Consider the following 21637-nt stretch of genomic DNA (forward strand, 5'->3'; position numbering starts at 1 on the left):
GTGTGACAATGGGGAGTACTGTGCAGTATGTGACCATTACTGGGGTAATAATAATACCTGTGTGTGACAATGGGGAGTACTGTGCAGTATGTGACCATTACTGGGGTAATAATAATACCTGTGTGTGACAATGGGGGGTACTGTGCAGTATGTGACCATTACTGGGGTAATAATAATACCTGTGTGTGACAATGAGGAGTACTGAGCAGTATGTGACCATTACTGGGGTAATAATAATACCTGTGTGTGACAATGGGGAGTACTGAGCAGTATGTGACCATTACTGGGGTAATAATAATACCTGTGTGTGACAATGGGGAGTACTGTGCAGTATGTGACCATTACTGGGGTAATAATAATACCTGTGTGTGACAATGGGGAGTACTGTGCAGTATGTGACCATTACTGGGGTAATAATAATACCTGTGTGTGACAATGGGGAGTACTGTGCAGTATGTGACCATTACTGGGGTAATAATAATACCTGTGTGTGACAATGGGGAGTACTGTGCAGTATGTGACCATTACTGGGGTAATAATAATACCTGTGTGTGACAATGGGGAGTACTGAGCAGTATGTGACCATTACTGGGGTAATAATAATACCTGTGTGTGACAATGAGGAGTACTGTGCAGTATGTGACCATTACTGGGGTAATAATAATACCTGTGTGTGACAATGGGGAGTACTGTGCAGTATGTGACCATTACTGGGGTAATAATAATACCTGTGTGTGACAATGGGGAGTACTGAGCAGTATGTGACCGTTACTGGGGTAATAATAATACCTGTGTGTGACAATGGGAAGTACTGTGCATTATGTGACCATTACTGGGGTAATAATAATACCTGTGTGTGACAATGGGGAGTACTGTGCAGTATGTGACCATTACTGGGGTAATAATAATACCTGTGTGTGACAATGGGGAGTACTGTGCAGTATGTGACCATTACTGGGGTAATAATAATACCTGTGTGTGACAATGGGGAGTACTGAGCAGTATGTGACCATTACTGGGGTAATAATAATACCTGTGTGTGACAATGGGGAGTACTGTGCAGTATGTGACCATTACTGGGGTAATAATAATACCTGTGTGTGACAATGGGGAGTACTGTGCAGTATGTGACCATTACTGGGGTAATAATAACACCTGTGTATGACAATGGGGAGTACTGTGCAGTATGTGACCATTACTGGGGTAATAATAATACCTGTGTGTGACAATGGGGAGTACTGTGCAGTATGTGACCATTACTGGGGTAATAATAATACCTGTGTGTGACAATGGGGAGTACTGTGCAGTATGTGACCGTTACTGGGGTAATAATAATACCTGTGTGTGACAATGGGGAGTACTGAGCAGTATGTGACCATTACTGGTGTAATAATAATACCTGTGTGTGACAATGGGGAGTACTGTGCAGTACGTGACCATTACTGGGGTAATAATAATACCTGTGTGTGACAATGAGGAGTACTGTGCAGTACGTGACCATTACTGGGGTAATAATAATACCTGTGTGTGACAATGAGGAGTACTGTGCAGTATGTGACCATTACTGGTGTAATAATAATACCTGTGTGTGACAATGGGGAGTACTGAGCAGTATGTGACCATTACTGGGGTAATAATACTACCTGTGTGTGACAATGGGGAGTACTGTGCAGTATGTGACCATTACTGCGGTAATAATAATACCTGTGTGTGACAATGGGGAGTACTGTGCAGTATGTGACCATTACTGGGGTAATAATAATACCTGTGTGTGACAATGGGGAGTACTGAGCAGTATGTGACCATTACTGGGGTAATAATAATACCTGTGTGTGACAATGGGGAGTACTGTGCAGTATGTGACCATTACTGGGGTAATAATAATACCTGTGTGTGACAATGGGGAGTACTGAGCAGTATGTGACCATTACTGGGGTAATAATAATACCTGTGTGTGACAATGGGGAGTACTGAGCAGTATGTGACCATTACTGGGGTAATAATAATACCTGTGTGTGACAATGGGGAGTACTGAGCAGTATGTGACCATTACTGGGGTAATAATAATACCTGTGTGTGACAATGGGGAGTACTGAGCAGTATGTGACCGTTACTGGGGTAATAATAATACCTGTGTGTGACAATGGGGAGTACTGTGCAGTATGTGACCATTACTGGGGTAATAATAATACCTGTGTGTGACAATGGGGAGTACTGAGCAGTATGTGACCATTACTGGGGTAATAATAATACCTGTGTGTGACAATGGGGAGTACTGTGCAGTATGTGACCATTACTGGGGTAATAATAATACCTGTGTGTGACAATGGGGAGTACTGTGCAGTATGTGACCAGTACTGGGGTAATAATAATACCTGTGTGTGACAATGGGGAGTACTGTGCAGTATGTGACCATTACTGGGGTAATAATAATACCTGTGTGTGACAATGGGGAGTACTGTGCAGTATGTGACCATTACTGGGGTAATAATAATACCTGTGTGTGACAATGGGGAGTACTGAGCAGTATGTGACCATTACTGGGGTAATAATAATACCTGTGTGTGACAATGGGGAGTACTGTGCAGTATGTGACCATTACTGGGGTAATAATAATACCTGTGTGTGACAATGAGGAGTACTGTGCAGTGTGTGACCATTACAGGGGTAATAATAATACCTGTGTGTGACAATGAGGAGTACTGTGCAGTATGTGACCATAACTGGGGTAATAATAATACCTGTGTGTGACAATGAGGAGTACTGTGCAGTATGTGACCATTACTGGGGTAATAATAATACCTGTGTGTGACAATGGGGAGTACTGTGCAGTATGTGACCATTACTGGGGTAATAATAATACCTGTGTGTGACAATGGGGAGTACTGTGCAGTATGTGACCATTACTGGGGTAATAATAATACCTGTGTGTGACAATGGGGAGTACTGTGCAGTATGTGACCATTACTGGGGTAATAATAATACCTGTGTGTGACAATGGGGAGTACTGTGCAGTATGTGACCATTACTGGGGTAATAATAATACCTGTGTGTGACAATGGGGAGTACTGTGCAGTATGTGACCATTACTGGGGTAATAATAATACCTGTGTGTGACAATGAGGAGTACTGAGCAGTATGTGACCATTACTGGGGTAATAATAATACCTGTGTGTGACAATGAGGAGTACTGAGCAGTATGTGACCATTACTGGGGTAATAATAATACCTGTGTGTGACAATGGGGAGTACTGTGCAGTATGTGACCATTACTGGGGTAATAATAATACCTGTGTGTGACAATGGGGAGCACTGAGCAGTATGTGACCAGTACTGGGGTAATAATAATACCTGTGTGTGACAATGGGGAGTACTGTGCAGTATGTGACCATTACTGGGGTAATAATAATACCTGTGTGTGACAATGGGGAGTACTGTGCAGTATGTGACGATTACTGGGGTAATAATAATACCTGTGTGTGACAATGGGGAGTACTGTGCAGTATGTGATCATTACTGGGGTAATAATAATACCTGTGTGTGACAATGAGGAGTACTGAGCAGTATGTGACCATTACTGGGGTAATAATAATACCTGTGTGTGACAATGGGGAGTACTGTGCAGTGTGTGACCATTACTGGGGTAATAATAATACCTGTGTGTGACAATGGGGAGTACTGAGCAGTATGTGACCAGTACTAGGGTAATAATACCTGTGTGTGACAATGGGGAGTACTGTGCAGTATGTGACCATTACTGGGGTAATAATAATACCTGTGTGTGACAATGGGGAGTACTATGCAGTATGTGACCATTACTGGGGTAATAATAATACCTGTGTGTGACAATGGGGAGTACTGTGCAGTATGTGACCGTTACTGGGGTAATAATAATACCTGTGTGTGACAATGGGGAGTACTGAGCAGTATGTGACCATTACTGGTGTAATAATAATACCTGTGTGTGACAATGGGGAGTACTGTGCAGTACGTGACCATTACTGGGGTAATAATAATACCTGTGTGTGACAATGAGGAGTACTGTGCAGTATGTGACCATTACTGGGGTAATAATAATACCTGTGTGTGACAATGAGGAGTACTGTGCAGTATGTGACCATTACTGGTGTAATAATAATACCTGTGTGTGACAATGGGGAGTACTGAGCAGTATGTGACCATTACTGGGGTAATAATACTACCTGTGTGTGACAATGGGGAGTACTGTGCAGTATGTGACCATTACTGCGGTAATAATAATACCTGTGTGTGACAATGGGGAGTACTGTGCAGTATGTGACCATTACTGGGGTAATAATAATACCTGTGTGTGACAATGGGGAGTACTGAGCAGTATGTGACCATTACTGGGGTAATAATAATACCTGTGTGTGACAATGGGGAGTACTGTGCAGTATGTGACCATTACTGGGGTAATAATAATACCTGTGTGTGACAATGGGGAGTACTGAGCAGTATGTGACCATTACTGGGGTAATAATAATACCTGTGTGTGACAATGGGGAGTACTGAGCAGTATGTGACCATTACTGGGGTAATAATAATACCTGTGTGTGACAATGGGGAGTACTGAGCAGTATTTGACCATTACTGGGGTAATAATAATACCTGTGTGTGACAATGGGGAGTACTGAGCAGTATGTGACCATTACTGGGGTAATAATAATACCTGTGTGTGACAATGGGGAGTACTGAGCAGTATGTGACCATTACTGGGGTAATAATAATACCTGTGTGTGACAATGGGGAGTACTGAGCAGTATGTGACCGTTACTGGGGTAATAATAATACCTGTGTGTGACAATGGGGAGTACTGTGCAGTATGTGACCATTACTGGGGTAATAATAATACCTGTGTGTGACAATGGGGAGTACTGAGCAGTATGTGACCATTACTGGGGTAATAATAATACCTGTGTGTGACAATGGGGAGTACTGTGCAGTATGTGACCATTACTGGGGTAATAATAATACCTGTGTGTGACAATGGGGAGTACTGTGCAGTATGTGACCAGTACTGGGGTAATAATAATACCTGTGTGTGACAATGGGGAGTACTGTGCAGTATGTGACCATTACTGGGGTAATAATAATACCTGTGTGTGACAATGGGGAGTACTGTGCAGTATGTGACCATTACTGGGGTAATAATAATACCTGTGTGTGACAATGGGGAGTACTGAGCAGTATGTGACCATTACTGGGGTAATAATAATACCTGTGTGTGACAATGGGGAGTACTGTGCAGTATGTGACCATTACTGGGGTAATAATAATACCTGTGTGTGACAATGAGGAGTACTGTGCAGTGTGTGACCATTACAGGGGTAATAATAATACCTGTGTGTGACAATGAGGAGTACTGTGCAGTATGTGACCATAACTGGGGTAATAATAATACCTGTGTGTGACAATGAGGAGTACTGTGCAGTATGTGACCATTACTGGGGTAATAATAATACCTGTGTGTGACAATGGGGAGTACTGTGCAGTATGTGACCATTACTGGGGTAATAATAATACCTGTGTGTGACAATGGGGAGTACTGTGCAGTATGTGACCATTACTGGGGTAATAATAATACCTGTGTGTGACAATGGGGAGTACTGTGCAGTATGTGACCATTACTGGGGTAATAATAATACCTGTGTGTGACAATGGGGAGTACTGTGCAGTATGTGACCATTACTGGGGTAATAATAATACCTGTGTGTGACAATGGGGAGTACTGTGCAGTATGTGACCATTACTGGGGTAATAATAATACCTGTGTGTGACAATGAGGAGTACTGAGCAGTATGTGACCATTACTGGGGTAATAATAATACCTGTGTGTGACAATGAGGAGTACTGAGCAGTATGTGACCATTACTGGGGTAATAATAATACCTGTGTGTGACAATGGGGAGTACTGTGCAGTATGTGACCATTACTGGGGTAATAATAATACCTGTGTGTGACAATGGGGAGCACTGAGCAGTATGTGACCAGTACTGGGGTAATAATAATACCTGTGTGTGACAATGGGGAGTACTGTGCAGTATGTGACCATTACTGGGGTAATAATAATACCTGTGTGTGACAATGGGGAGTACTGTGCAGTATGTGACGATTACTGGGGTAATAATAATACCTGTGTGTGACAATGGGGAGTACTGTGCAGTATGTGACCATTACTGGGGTAATAATAATACCTGTGTGTGACAATGAGGAGTACTGAGCAGTATGTGACCATTACTGGGGTAATAATAATACCTGTGTGTGACAATGGGGAGTACTGTGCAGTGTGTGACCATTACTGGGGTAATAATAATACCTGTGTGTGACAATGGGGAGTACTGAGCAGTATGTGACCAGTACTAGGGTAATAATACCTGTGTGTGACAATGGGGAGTACTGTGCAGTATGTGACCATTACTGGGGTAATAATAATAGCTGTGTGTGACAATGGGGAGTACTATGCAGTATGTGACCATTACTGGGGTAATAATAATACCTGTGTGTGACAATGGGGAGTACTGTGCAGTATGTGACCAGTACTGGGGTAATAATAATACCTGTGTGTGACAATGGGGAGTACTGTGCAGTATGTGACCATTACTGGGGTAATAATAATAACTGTGTGTGACAATGGGGAGTACTGTGCAGTGTGTGACCATTACTGGGGTAATAATAATACCTGTGTGTGACAATGGGGAGTACTGAGCAGTATGTGACCATTACTGGGGTAATAATAATACCTGTGTGTGACAATGGGGAGTACTGTGCAGTATGTGACCATTACTGAGGTAATAATAATACCAGTGTGTGACAATGGGGAGTACTGTGCAGTATGTGACCATTACTGGGGTAATAATAATACCTGTGTATGACAATGAGGAGTACTGAGCAGTGTATGACCATTACTGAGGTAATAATAATACCTGTGTGTGACAATGAGGAGTACTGTGCAGTATGTGACCATTACTGGGGTAATAATAATACCTGTGTGTGACAATGGGGAGTACTGTGCAGTATGTGACCATTACTGAGGTAATAATAATACCTGTGTGTGACAATGGGGAGTACTGAGCAGTATGTGACCATTACTGGGGTAATAATAATACCTGTGTGTGACAATGGGGAGTACTGAGCAGTATGTGACCATTACTGGGGTAATAATAATACCTGTGTGTGACAATGGGGAGTACTGTGCAGTATGTGACCATTACTGGGGTAATAATAATACCTGTGTGTGACAATGGGGAGTACTGTGCAGTATGTGACCGTTACTGGGGTAATAATAATACCTGTGTGTGACAATGAGGAGTACTGAGCAGTATGTGACCATTACTGGGGTAATAATAATACCTGTGTGTGACAATGGGTAGTACTGTGCAGTATGTGACCATTACTGGGGTAATAATAATACCTGTGTGTGACAATGGGGAGTACTGAGCAGTATGTGACCATTACTGGGGTAATAATAATACCTGTGTGTGACAATGGGGAGTACTGAGCAGTATGTGACCGTTACTGGGGTAATAATAATACCAGTGTGTGACAATGAGGAGTACTGTGCAGTATGTGACCATTACTGGGGTAATAATAATACCTGTGTGTGACAATGGGGAGTACTGAGCAGTGTGTGACCGTTACTGGGGTAATAATAATACCTGTGTGTGACAATGAGGAGTACTGTGCAGTATGTGACCATTACTGGGGTAATAATAATACCTGTGTGTGACAATGGGGAGTACTGTGCAGTATGTGACCATTACTGGGGTAATAATAATACCTGTGTGTGACAATGGGGAGTACTGAGCAGTATGTGACCAGTACTGGGGTAATAATAATACCTGTGTGTGACAATGGGGAGTACTGTGCAGTATGTGACCATTACTGGGGTAATAATAATACCTGTGTGTGACAATGAGGAGTACTGTGCAGTATGTGACCGTTACTGGGGTAATAATAATACCTGTGTGTGACAATGGGAAGTACTGTGCAGTATGTGACCATTACTGGGGTAATAATAATACCTGTGTGTGACAATGGGGAGTACTGTGCAGTATGTGACCATTACTGGGGTAATAATAATACCTGTGTGTGACAATGGGGAGTACTGTGCAGTATGTGACCATTACTGGGGTAATAATAATACCAGTGTGTGACAATGGGGAGTACTGTGCAGTATGTAACCATTACTGGGGTAATAATAATACCTGTGTGTGACAATGGGGAGTACTGTGCAGTATGTAACCATTAGTGGGGTAATAATAATACCTGTGTGTGACAATGGGGAGTACTGTGCAGTATGTAACCATTACTGGGGTAATAATAATACCTGTGTGTGACAATGGGGAGTACTGTGCAGTATGTGACCATTACTGGGGTAATAATAATACCTGTGTGTGACAATGGGGAGTACTGTGCAGTATGTGACCATTACTGGGGTAATAATAATACCTGTGTGTGACAATGGGGAGTACTGTGCAGTGTGTGACCATTACTGGGGTAATAATAATACCTGTGTGTGACAATGGGGAGTACTGTGCAGTATGTGACCATTACTGGGGTAATAATAATACCTGTGTGTGACAATGGGGAGTACTGTGCAGTATGTGACCATTACTGGGGTAATAATAATACCTGTGTGTGACAATGGGGAGTACTGTGCAGTGTGTGACCATTACTGGGGTAATAATAATACCTGTGTGTGACAATGGGGAGTACTGTGCAGTATGTGACCGTTACTGGGGTAATAATAATACCTGTGTGTGACAATGGGGAGTACTGTGCAGTGTGTGACCATTACTGGGGTAATAATAATACCTGTGTGTGACAATGGGGAGTACTGAGCAGTGTGTGACCGTTACTGGGGTAATAATAATACCTGTGTGTGACAATGAGGAGTACTGTGCAGTATGTGACCATTACTGGGGTAATAATAATACCTGTGTGTGACAATGGGGAGTACTGAGCAGTATGTGACCATTACTGGGGTAATAATAATACCTGTGTGTGACAATGAGGAGTACTGTGCAGTATGTGACCATTACTGGGGTAATAATAATACCTGTGTGTGACAATGGGGAGTACTGTGCAGTATGTGACCATTACTGGGGTAATAATAATACCTGTGTGTGACAATGGGGAGTACTGTGCAGTATGTGACCATTACTGGGGTAATAATAATACCTGTGTGTGACAATGGGGAGTACTGAGCAGTATGTGACCATTACTGGGGTAATAATAATACCTGTGTGTGACAATGGGGAGTACTGAGCAGTATGTGACCATTACTGGGGTAATAATAATACCTGTGTGTGACAATGGGGAGTACTGAGCAGTATGTGACCAGTACTGGGGTAATAATAATACCTGTGTGTGACAATGGGGAGTACTGAGCAGTATGTGACCATTACTGGGGTAATAATAATACCTGTGTGTGACAATGGGGAGTACTGTGCAGTATGTGACCATTACTGGGGTAATAATAATACCTGTGTGTGACAATGGGGAGTACTGAGCAGTATGTGACCATTACTGGGGTAATAATAATACCTGTGTGTGACAATGGGGAGTACTGAGCAGTATGTGACCATTACTGGGGTAATAATAATACCTGTGTGTGACAATGGGGAGTACTGAGCAGTATGTGACCATTACTGGGGTAATAATAATACCTGTGTGTGACAATGGGGAGTACTGAGCAGTATGTGACCGTTACTGGGGTAATAATAATACCAGTGTGTGACAATGAGGAGTACTGTGCAGTATGTGACCATTACTGGGGTAATAATAATACCTGTGTGTGACAATGGGGAGTACTGAGCAGTGTGTGACCGTTACTGGGGTAATAATAATACCTGTGTGTGACAATGAGGAGTACTGTGCAGTATGTGACCATTACTGGGGTAATAATAATACCTGTGTGTGACAATGGGGAGTACTGTGCAGTATGTGACCATTACTGGGGTAATAATAATACCTGTGTGTGACAATGGGGAGTACTGAGCAGTATGTGACCAGTACTGGGGTAATAATAATACCTGTGTGTGACAATGGGGAGTACTGTGCAGTATGTGACCATTACTGGGGTAATAATAATACCTGTGTGTGACAATGAGGAGTACTGTGCAGTATGTGACCGTTACTGGGGTAATAATAATACCTGTGTGTGACAATGGGAAGTACTGTGCAGTATGTGACCATTACTGGGGTAATAATAATACCTGTGTGTGACAATGGGGAGTACTGTGCAGTATGTGACCATTACTGGGGTAATAATAATACCTGTGTGTGACAATGGGGAGTACTGTGCAGTATGTGACCATTACTGGGGTAATAATAATACCAGTGTGTGACAATGGGGAGTACTGTGCAGTATGTAACCATTACTGGGGTAATAATAATACCTGTGTGTGACAATGGGGAGTACTGTGCAGTATGTAACCATTAGTGGGGTAATAATAATACCTGTGTGTGACAATGGGGAGTACTGTGCAGTATGTAACCATTACTGGGGTAATAATAATACCTGTGTGTGACAATGGGGAGTACTGTGCAGTATGTGACCATTACTGGGGTAATAATAATACCTGTGTGTGACAATGGGGAGTACTGTGCAGTATGTGACCATTACTGGGGTAATAATAATACCTGTGTGTGACAATGGGGAGTACTGTGCAGTGTGTGACCATTACTGGGGTAATAATAATACCTGTGTGTGACAATGGGGAGTACTGTGCAGTGTGTGACCATTACTGGGGTAATAATAATACCTGTGTGTGACAATGGGGAGTACTGTGCAGTATGTGACCGTTACTGGGGTAATAATAATACCTGTGTGTGACAATGGGGAGTACTGTGCAGTGTGTGACCATTACTGGGGTAATAATAATACCTGTGTGTGACAATGGGGAGTACTGAGCAGTGTGTGACCGTTACTGGGGTAATAATAATACCTGTGTGTGACAATGAGGAGTACTGTGCAGTATGTGACCATTACTGGGGTAATAATAATACCTGTGTGTGACAATGGGGAGTACTGAGCAGTATGTGACCATTACTGGGGTAATAATAATACCTGTGTGTGACAATGAGGAGTACTGTGCAGTATGTGACCATTACTGGGGTAATAATAATACCTGTGTGTGACAATGGGGAGTACTGTGCAGTATGTGACCATTACTGGGGTAATAATAATACCTGTGTGTGACAATGGGGAGTACTGTGCAGTATGTGACCATTACTGGGGTAATAATAATACCTGTGTGTGACAATGGGGAGTACTGAGCAGTATGTGACCATTACTGGGGTAATAATAATACCTGTGTGTGACAATGGGGAGTACTGAGCAGTATGTGACCATTACTGGGGTAATAATAATACCTGTGTGTGACAATGGGGAGTACTGTGTAGTATGTGACCATTACTGGGGTAATAATAATACCTGTGTGTGACAATGGGGAGTACTGAGCAGTATGTGACCATTACTGGGGTAATAATAATACCTGTGTGTGACAATGGGGAGTACTGTGCAGTATGTGACCATTACTGGGGTAATAATAATACCTGTGTGTGACAATGGGGAGTACTGAGCAGTATGTGACCAGTACTGGGGTAATAATAATACCTGTGTGTGACAATGGGGAGTACTGAGCAGTATGTGACCATTACTGGGGTAATAATAATACCTGTGTATGACAATGGGGAGTACTGTGCAGTATGTGACCATTACTGGGGTAATAATAATACCTGTGTATGACAATGAGGAGTACTGAGCAGTATGTGACCATTACTGGGGTATAAGAATACCTGTGTGTGACAATGGGGAGTACTGTGCAGTATGTGACCATTACTGGGGTAATAGTAATACCTGTGTGTGACAATGAGGAGTACTGTGCAGTATGTGACCATTACTGGGGTAATAATAATACCTGTGTGTGACAATGGGGAGTACTGTGCAGTATGTGACCATTACTGGGGTAATAATAATACCTGTGTGTGACAATGAGGAGTACTGAGCAGTATGTGACCGTTACTGGGGTAATAATAATACCTGTGTGTGACAATGGGGAGTACTGTGCAGTATGTGACCATCACTGGGGTAATAATAATACCTGTGTGTGACAATGGGGAGTACTGTGCAGTATGTGACCATTACTGGGGTAATAATAATACCTGTGTGTGACAATGGGGAGTACTGTGCAGTATGTGACCGTTACTGGGGTAATAATAATACCTGTGTGTGACAATGGGGAGTACTGTGCAGTATGTGACCATTACTGGGGTAATAATAATACCTGTGTGTGACAATGGGGAGTACTGTGCAGTATGTGACCATTACTGGGGTAATAATAATACCTGTGTGTGACAATGGGGAGTACTGAGCAGTATGTGACCATTACTGGGGTAATAATAATACCTGTGTGTGACAATGGGGAGTACTGTGCAGTATGTGACCATTACTGGGGTAATAATAATACCTGTGTGTGACAATGGGGAGTACTGTGCAGTGTGTGACCATTACTGGGGTAATAATAATACCTGTGTGTGACAATGGGGAGTACTGTGCAGTATGTGACCATTACTGGGGTAATAATAATACCTGTGTGTGACAATGGGGAGTACTGAGCAGTATGTGACCGTTACTGGGGTAATAATAATACCTGTGTGTGACAATGGGGAGTACTGAGCAGTATGTGACCATCACTGGGGTAATAATAATACCTGTGTGTGACAATGGGGAGTACTGTGCAGTGTGTGACCATTACTGGGGTAATAATAATACCTGTGTGTGACAATGGGGAGTACTGTGCAGTGTGTGACCATTACTGGGGTAATAATAATACCTGTGTGTGACAATGGGGAGTACTGTGCAGTATGTGACCATTACTGGGGTAATAATAATAATGTGAGTAATGAGAGCATTGTTACCCTGAGACACCACCTGGGCTGGTTGGCGAATACTGTGACCCGGAAGTGGAGCCGGCTTCCGGGTGAGCGGTAGAGGAAGATGGCGGCGCCCATGGAGCTGTACTGCTGGAAGGGAGACTGGGGGCTGCCCTCGGTGGATGTGGACTGTCTGACCGTGCTGGTAGGGGTCGGGGATTGAGAAATGCAGACTGAGGACATGGAAGAGGGGGAGGCTGGGGGCATGAGAGAGAGAGAGGCCGGGGGCATGAGAGAGAGAGAGGCCGGGGGCATGACAGAGAGAGAGAGAGGCCGGGGGCATGACAGAGAGAGAGGCCGGGGGCATGACAGAGAGAGAGAGAGGCCGGGGGCATGACAGAGAGAGAGAGAGGCCGGGGGCATGACAGAGAGAGAGAGGCCGGGGGCATGACAGAGAGAGAGAGAGAGAGGCCGGGGGCATGACAGAGAGAGAGAGAGAGAGGCCGGGGGCATGACAGAGAGAGAGAGGCCGGGGGCATGACAGAGAGAGAGAAAGGCTCGGGGCATGACAGAGAGAGAGAGAGAGGCCGGGGGCATGACAGAGAGAGAGAGAGAGGCCGGGGGCATGACAGAGAGAGAGAGAGGCTCGGGGCATGACAGAGAGAGAGAGAGAGGCTCGGGGCATGACAGAGAGAGAGAGAGAGGCCGGGGGCATGACAGAGAGAGAGAGGCCGGGGGCATGACAGAGAGAGAGAGGCCGGGGGCATGACAGAGAGAGAGAGAGAGGCCGGGGGCATGACAGAGAGAGAGAGGCCGGGGGCATGACAGAGAGAGAGAGAGGCTCGGGGCATGACAGAGAGAGAGAGAGGCCGGGGGCTGGACAGAGAGAGAGAGAGAGGCCGGGGGCATGACAGAGAGAGAGAGAGAGAGGCTCGGAGCATGACAGAGAGAGAGAGAGGCTCGGGGCATGACAGAGAGAGAGAGAGGCCGGGGGCATGACAGAGAGAGGGAGGCCGGGGGCATGACAGAGAGAGAGAGAGGCCGGGGGCATGACAGACAGAGAGACAGAGGCCGGGGGCATGACAGACAGAGAGACAGAGGCCGGGGGCATGACAGACAGAGAGAGAGAGAGAGGCCGGGGGCATGACAGAGAGAGAGAGGCCGGGGGCATGACAGAGAGAGAGAGGCCGGGGGCATGACAGAGAGAGAGAGAGGCCGGGGGCATGACAGAGAGAGAGAGAGAGGCCGGGGGCATGACAGAGAGAGAGAGGCCGGGGGCATGACAGAGAGAGAGAGAGAGAGAGGCCGGGGGCATGACAGAGAGAGAGAGAGAGGCCGGGGGCATGACAGAGAGAGAGAGGCCGGGGGCATGACAGAGAGAGAGAGAGGCTCGGGGCATGACAGAGAGAGAGAGAGAGGCCGGGGGCATGACAGAGAGAGAGAGGCCGGGGGCATGACAGAGAGAGAGAGAGAGAGAGAGAGGCCGGGGGCATGACAGAGAGAGAGAGAGAGGCCGGGGGCATGACAGAGAGAGAGAGGCCGGGGGCATGACAGAGAGAGAGAGAGAGAGGCTTGGGGCATGACAGAGAGAGAGAGAGGCTTGGGGCATGACAGAGAGAGAGAGAGGCCGGGGGCATGACAGAGAGAGAGAGAGAGGCCGGGGGCATGACAGAGAGAGAGAGAGAGAGGCTCGGGGCATGACAGAGAGAGAGAGAGGCTCGGGGCATGACAGAGAGAGAGAGAGGCCGGGGGCATGACAGAGAGAGAGGGAGGCCGGGGGCATGACAGAGAGAGAGAGGCCGGGGGCATGACAGACAGAGAGACAGAGGCCGGGGGCATGACAGACAGAGAGACAGAGGCCGGGGGCATGACAGACAGAGAGAGAGAGAGAGGCCGGGGGCATGACAGAGAGAGAGAGGCCGGGGGCATGACAGAGAGAGAGAGAGGCGGGGGGCATGACAGAGAGAGAGAGAGGCCGGGGGCATGACACAGAGAGAGAGAGGCCGGGGGCATGACACAGAGAGAGAGAGGCCGGGGGCATGACAGAGAGAGAGAGAGGCCGGGGGCATGACAGAGAGAGAGAGAGAGGCCGGGGGCATGACAGAGAGAGAGATGCCGGGGGCATGACAGAGAGAGAGAGAGAAGCCGGGGGCATGACAGAGAGAGAGGCCGGGGGCATGACAGAGAGAGAGAGAGACAGAGGCCGGGGGCATGACAGAGAGAGACAGAGGCCAGGGGCATGACAGAGAGAGGCCGGGGACATGAGGTGGTGACCAGGGGCATGAGAGAAGCAGAAAGGCTGGGGTCATGAGTTATTGAGGCTGGGGACATGACAGATATAGAGGCTGGGGACATGACCACGATAGAGGATGGGGACATGAGGTGGAGACCAGGGGCATGAGAGAAGTGGAGAGGCTGGGGTCATGAGCTATAGAGGAAGGGGTCATGAGAGAGAGAGGCTGGGTACATGAGAGGGGGAGGCTGGGAACGTGAGAACAGGAAACTGGGCCATAAGAGGGGCAAGGCCGGGTATGTTACGGAGAAGCTGGGGACATGAGCTATAGAGGAAGGGGACGTGAGAGGGGGAGGCCGGGTATGTAAGAGAGACATTACAGAGAAAGTGAAGCGTGGGACGTGAGAGGGGGAGGAAGGGGAAATGAGAGGAGGAGGCCGGGTATGTGACAGAGAGAGGCTGGAGACATGAGAGGGGGAGGCCGGGTATGTGACAGAGAGAGGCTGGGAACGTGAGAGGGGGAGGAAGGGGACATGAGAGGGGGAGGCCGAGTGTGTGACAGAGAGAGGCTGGGGACGTGAGAGGGGGAGGCTGGGTATGTGACAGAGAGGCTGAGGACATGAGAGGAGGAGGAAGGGGACATGAGGGGGAGGCCGGGTATGTGACAGAGAGAGGCTGGGGACATGAGAGGGGGAGGCCGGGTATGTGACAGAGAGAGGCTGGGGACATGAGAGGGGGAGGCCGGGTATGTGACAGAGAGGCTGGGGACATGAGAGGGGGAGGCCAGGTATGTGACAGAGAGAGGCTGGGGACATGAGAGTGGGAGGCCGGGTATGTGACAGAGAGAGGCTGGGGACATGAGAGGAGGAGGAAGGGGACATGAGGGGGAGGCCGGGTATGTGACAGAGAGAGGCTGGGGATGTGAGAGGGGGAGGCCGGGTATGTAAGAGAGACATTACAGAGAAAGTGAAGCGTGGGACGTGAGAGGGGGAGGAAGGGGAAATGAGAGGAGGCCGGGTATGTGACAGAGAGGCTGGAGACGTGCGAGGGGGAGGCCGGGTATGTGACAGAGTGGCTGGGGACGTGCGAGGGGGAGGAAGGGGACATGAGAGGGGGAGGCCGAGTGTGTGACAGAGAGAGGCTGGGGACGTGAGAGGGGGAGGAAGGGGACATGAGAGGGGGAGGCCGGGTATGTGACAGAGAGAGGCTGGGGACATGAGAGGAGGAGGAAGGGGACATGAGGGGGAGGCCGGGTATGTGACAGAGAGGCTGGGGACGTGCGAGGGGGAGGCCGGGTATGTGACAGAGTGGCTGGGGACGTGAGAGGGGGAGGAAGGGGACATGAGAGGGGGAGGCCGGGTATGTGACAGAGAGAGGCTGGGGACATGAGAGGAGGAGGAAGGGGACATGAGGGGGAGGCCGGGTATGTGATAGAGAGAGGCTGGGGACATGAGAGGGGGAGGCCGGGTATGTGACAGAGAGAGGCTGGGGACATGAGAGGAGGAGGCCGGGTATGTGACAGAGAGAGGCTGGGGACATGAGAGGGGGAGGCCGGGTATGTGACAGAGAGAGGCTGGGGACATGAGAGGGGGAGGCCGGGTATGTGACAGAGAGAGGCTGGGGACATGAGAGTGGGAGGCCGGGTATGTGACAGAGAGAGGCTGGGGACATGAGAGGAGGAGGAAGGGGACATGAGGGGGAGGCCGGGTATGTGACAGAGAGAGGCTGGGGATGTGAGAGGAGGAGGAAGGGGACATGAGGGGGAGGCCGGGTATGTGATAGAGAGAGGCTGGGGACATGAGAGGAGGAGGAAGGGGACATGAGGGGGAGGCCGGGTATGTGATAGAGAGAGGCTGGGGACATGAGAGGGGGAGGCCGGGTATGTGACAGAGAGAGGCTGGGGACATGAGAGGGGGAGGCCGGGTATGTGACAGAGAGAGGCTGGGGACATGAGAGGGGGAGGCCGGGTATGTGACAGAGAGAGGCTGGGGACATGAGAGGGGGAGGCCAGGTATGTGACAGAGAGAGGCTGGGGACATGAGAGTGGGAGGCCGGGTATGTGACAGAGAGAGGCTGGGGACATGAGAGGAGGAGGAAGGGGACATGAGGGGGAGGCCGGGTATGTGACAGAGAGAGGCTGGGGATGTGAGAGGGGGAGGCCGGGTATGTAAGAGAGACATTACAGAGAAAGTGAAGCGTGGGACGTGAGAGGGGGAGGAAGGGGAAATGAGAGGAGGCCGGGTATGTGACAGAGAGGCTGGAGACGTGCGAGGGGGAGGCCGGGTATGTGACAGAGTGGCTGGGGACGTGCGAGGGGGAGGAAGGGGACATGAGAGGGGGAGGCCGAGTGTGTGACAGAGAGAGGCTGGGGACGTGAGAGGGGGAGGAAGGGGACATGAGAGGGGGAGGCCGGGTATGTGACAGAGAGAGGCTGGGGACATGAGAGGAGGAGGAAGGGGACATGAGGGGGAGGCCGGGTATGTGACAGAGAGGCTGGGGACGTGCGAGGGGGAGGCCGGGTATGTGACAGAGTGGCTGGGGACGTGAGAGGGGGAGGAAGGGGACATGAGAGGGGGAGGCCGGGTATGTGACAGAGAGAGGCTGGGGACATGAGAGGAGGAGGAAGGGGACATGAGGGGGAGGCCGGGTATGTGATAGAGAGAGGCTGGGGACATGAGAGGGGGTGGCCGGGTATGTGACAGAGAGAGGCTGGGGACATGAGAGGAGGAGGAAGGGGACATGAGGGGGAGGCCGGGTATGTGACAGAGAGAGGCTGGGGACATGAGAGGGGGAGGCCGGGTATGTGACAGAGAGAGGCTGGGGACATGAGGGGGAGGCCGGGTATGTGACAGAGAGAGGCTGGGGATGTGAGAGGGGGAGGCCGGGTATGTGAGAGATACATTACAGAGAAAGTGAAGCGTGGGACGTGAGAGGGGGAGGCCAGGTATGTAAGAGAGAGGCTGGGAATGTGAGAGGGGGAGGCCGGGTATGTAATAGAGACATTACAGTGAAAGTGAAGCGTGGGACGTGAGAGGGGGAGGAAGGGGACATGAGGGGGAGGCCGGGTATGTGACAGAGAGAGGCTGGGAATGTGAGAGGGGGAGGCCGGGTATGTAATAGAGACATTACAGTGAAAGTGAAGCGTGGGACGTGAGAGGGGGAGGAAGGGGACATGAGGGGGAGGCCGGGTATGTGACAGAGAGAGGCTGGGGATGTGAGAGGGGGAGGCCGGGTATGTGAGAGAGACATTACAGAGAAAGTGAAGCGTGGGACGTGAGAGGGGGAGGCTGGGTATGTGACAGAGAGAGGCTGGGGATGTGAGAGAGACATTACAGAGAAAGTGAAGCATGGGACGTGAGAGGGGGAGGCCGGGTATGTAAGAGAGAGGCTGGGGATGTGAGAGGGGGAGGCCGGGTATGGGAGAGAGACATTACAGAGAAAGTGAAGCGTGGGACGTGAGAGGGGGAGGAAGGGGACATGATTGGGAGGCCGGGTATGTGACAGAGAGAGGCTGGGGATGTGAGAGGAGGAGGCCGGGTATGTGAGAGAGACATTACAGAGAAAGTGAAGTGTGGGACGTGAGAGGGGGAGGCCGGGTATGTAAGAGAGAGGCTGGGGATGTGAGAGGGGGAGGCCGGGTATGTGAGAGATACATTACAGAGAAAGTGAAGCGTGGGACGTGAGAGGGGGAGGCCAGGTATGTAAGAGAGAGGCTGGGAATGTGAGAGGGGGAGGCCGGGTATGTAATAGAGACATTACAGTGAAAGTGAAGCGTGGGACGTGAGAGGGGGAGGAAGGGGACATGAGGGGGAGGCCGGGTATGTGACAGAGAGAGGCTGGGGATGTGAGAGGGGGAGGCCGGGTATGTAATAGAGACATTACAGAGAAAGTGAAGCGTGGGACGTGAGAGGGGGAGCTGGGTGAAGAAGGTGGTAGGAGATGTTTAGGAATCGTCTCCTGTATAATGGGGTCGTTACTGTCATGTGTCATTATGAAAGGAACAACCTACAATACAGATCCTAAACCAAGTGATATATTCTACAGACGTCGGTCCCAGCCTCATATCAGACACTGGTACCAGTCACCAGCAGGGGGCAGTGCAGTGGGTGTGTGTCCTGGGTCAGGGTCTTTTCCAGAGCTAATATATATAATGGGCAGATGTACATTCTGCGGTGAGGCTTTCCTGTTTGTGTAAGGGGGGAAGCCCAGCCGCTGGATGAAAGACCCTGTTGTGCTCCATCACTGGCTCCTCCTCTGTTTGTTGCAGACAGACTCCAGCTCTTGTCCTGGAGGCTCCGGGATAGCTGCACACACAGAGATTGGGTGTATTTTCCAGGGTGGAAACTCTGCTGACGGCTGAGAGTGGTCAGCCAAGGAATGCTTCCACTACCCCTCCACCGTCCTGGTTACTGCAGCCAGCCAGCCAGCTCTCACCGTCCTGGTTACTGCAGCCAGCCAGCTCTCACCGTCCTGGTTACTGCAGCCAGCTCTCACCGTCCTGGTTACTGCAGCCAGCCAGCTCTCACCGTCCTGGTTACTGCAGCCAGCTCTCACCGTCCTGGTTACTGCAGCCAGCCAGCTCTCACCGTCCTGGTTACTGCAGCCAGCTCTCACCGTCCTGGTTACTGCAGCCAGCCAGCTCTCACCGTCCTGGTTACTGCAGCCAGCCAGCTCTCACCGTCCTGGTTACTGCAGCCAGCCAGCTCTCACCGTCCTGGTTACTGCAGCCAGCCAGCTCTCACCGTCCTGGTTACTGCAGCCAGCCAGCTCTCACCGTCCTGGTTACTGCAGCCAGCCAGCTCTCACCGTCCTGGTTACTGCAGCCAGCCAGCTCTCACCGTCCTGGTTACTGCAGCCAGCCAGCTCTCACCGTCCTGGTTACTGCAGCCAGCCAGCTCTCACCGTCCTGGTTACTGCAGCCAGCCAGCTCTCACCGTCCTGGTTACTGCAGCCAGCCAGCTCTCACCGTCCTGGTTATTAGGCAGCCCGAGGCCCGAAACAGAGGAACTTTTACTGTGTTGTGTAATAGGATAAATTCTGCTACTTTACACTGTCTGTAAGACCATCTGAGCAGATGTATTGTACTGATGTCATTCGATCAGGCTCCGCACTACACTGGGGTCATTAGATCGGGCTCTGCACTATACTGGGGTCATTAGATCAGGCTCTGCACTATACTGGGGTCATTAGATCGGGCTCTGCACTATACTGGGGTCATTAGATCAGGCTCTGCACTCTACTGGGGTCATTAGATTGGACTCTGCACTATACTGGGGTCATTAGATCAGGCTCTGCACTATACTGGGGTCATTAGATCGGGCTCTGCACTATACTGGGGTCATTAGATCAGGCTCTGCACTATACTGGGGTCATTAGATCGGGCTCTGCACTATACTGGGGTCATTAGATTGGACTCTGCACTATACTGGGGTCATTAGATTGGACTCTGCACTATACTGGGGTCATTAGATCAGGCACTATACTGGGGTCATTAGATTGGACTCTGCACTATACTGGGGTCATTAGATCAGGCACTATACTGGGGTCATTAGATCGGGCTCTGCACTATACTGGGGTCATTAGATCAGGCACTACACTGGGGTCATTAGATTGGACTCTGCACTATACTGGGGTCATTAGATCGGGCTCTGCACTATACTGGCGTCATTAGATCGGGCTCTGCACTATACTGGGGTCATTAGATCAGGCTCTGCACTATACTGGCGTCATTAGATCGGGCTCTGCACTATACTGGCGTCATTAGATCAGGCACTACACTGGGGTCATTAGATTGGACTCTGCACTACACTGGGGTCATTAGATTGGACTCTGCACTATACTGGGGTCATTAGATCGGGCTCTGCACTATACTGGGGTCATTAGATTGGACTCTGCACTATACTGGGGTCATTAGATCGGGCTCTGCACTATACTGGGGTCATTAGATCGGGCTCTGCACTATACTGGGGTCATTAGATCGGGCTCTGCACTATACTGGGGTCATTAGATTGGACTCTGCACTATACTGGGGTCATTAGATCAGGCACTATACTGGGGTCATTAGATTGGACTCTGCACTACACTGGGGTCATTAGATTGGACTCTGCACTATACTGGGGTCATTAGATCGGGCTCTGCACTATACTGGGGTCATTAGATCAGGCTCTGCACTATACTGGCGTCATTAGATCGGGCTCTGCACTATACTGGGGTCATTAGATCAGGCTCTGCACTATACTGGGGTCATTAGATCGGGCTCTGCACTATACTGGGGTCATTAGATCAGGCACTATACTGGGGTCATTAGATCGGGCTCTGCACTATACTGGGGTCATTAGATCAGGCTCTGCACTATACTGGCGTCATTTGATCGGGCTCTGCACTATACTGGGGTCATTAGATCAGGCTCTGCACTATACTGGCGTCATTAGATCGGGCTCTGCACTATACTGGGGTCATTAGATCGGGCTCTGCACTATACTGGGGTCATTAGATCAGGCACTA

The 21637-nt window shown here is 49.1% G+C and overlaps 2 protein-coding genes across 3 annotated transcripts in view; one reads left to right on the top strand and one right to left on the bottom strand.

Annotated features, from left to right (window-relative positions):
• The window catches only part of THBS3 (thrombospondin 3), an 809978-nt gene extending 796963 nt beyond the window's left edge, over positions 1-13015 (bottom strand). Inside the window, exon 1 of the mRNA XM_088448476.1 lies at positions 12946-13015. The gene's annotated coding sequence lies outside the window, so the exon portion shown is untranslated. The remainder of the gene's footprint in view (positions 1-12945) is intronic.
• Positions 12958-21637, top strand: part of MTX1 (metaxin 1) — a 36570-nt gene continuing 27890 nt past the window's right edge. For both annotated transcript variants that reach the window (XM_088448478.1, XM_088448479.1), the window contains exon 1: positions 12958-13105. In XM_088448478.1, the coding sequence (XP_088304604.1) occupies positions 13025-13105 (81 nt within the window). In that variant the 5' untranslated portion in view covers positions 12958-13024. The remainder of the gene's footprint in view (positions 13106-21637) is intronic.

The sequence above is a fragment of the Taudactylus pleione genome, unplaced genomic scaffold, assembly GCF_031769625.1.
Source record: "Taudactylus pleione unplaced genomic scaffold, aTauple2 ptg000455l, whole genome shotgun sequence".
NCBI classification, from domain to species: Eukaryota; Metazoa; Chordata; class Amphibia; order Anura; family Myobatrachidae; genus Taudactylus; species Taudactylus pleione.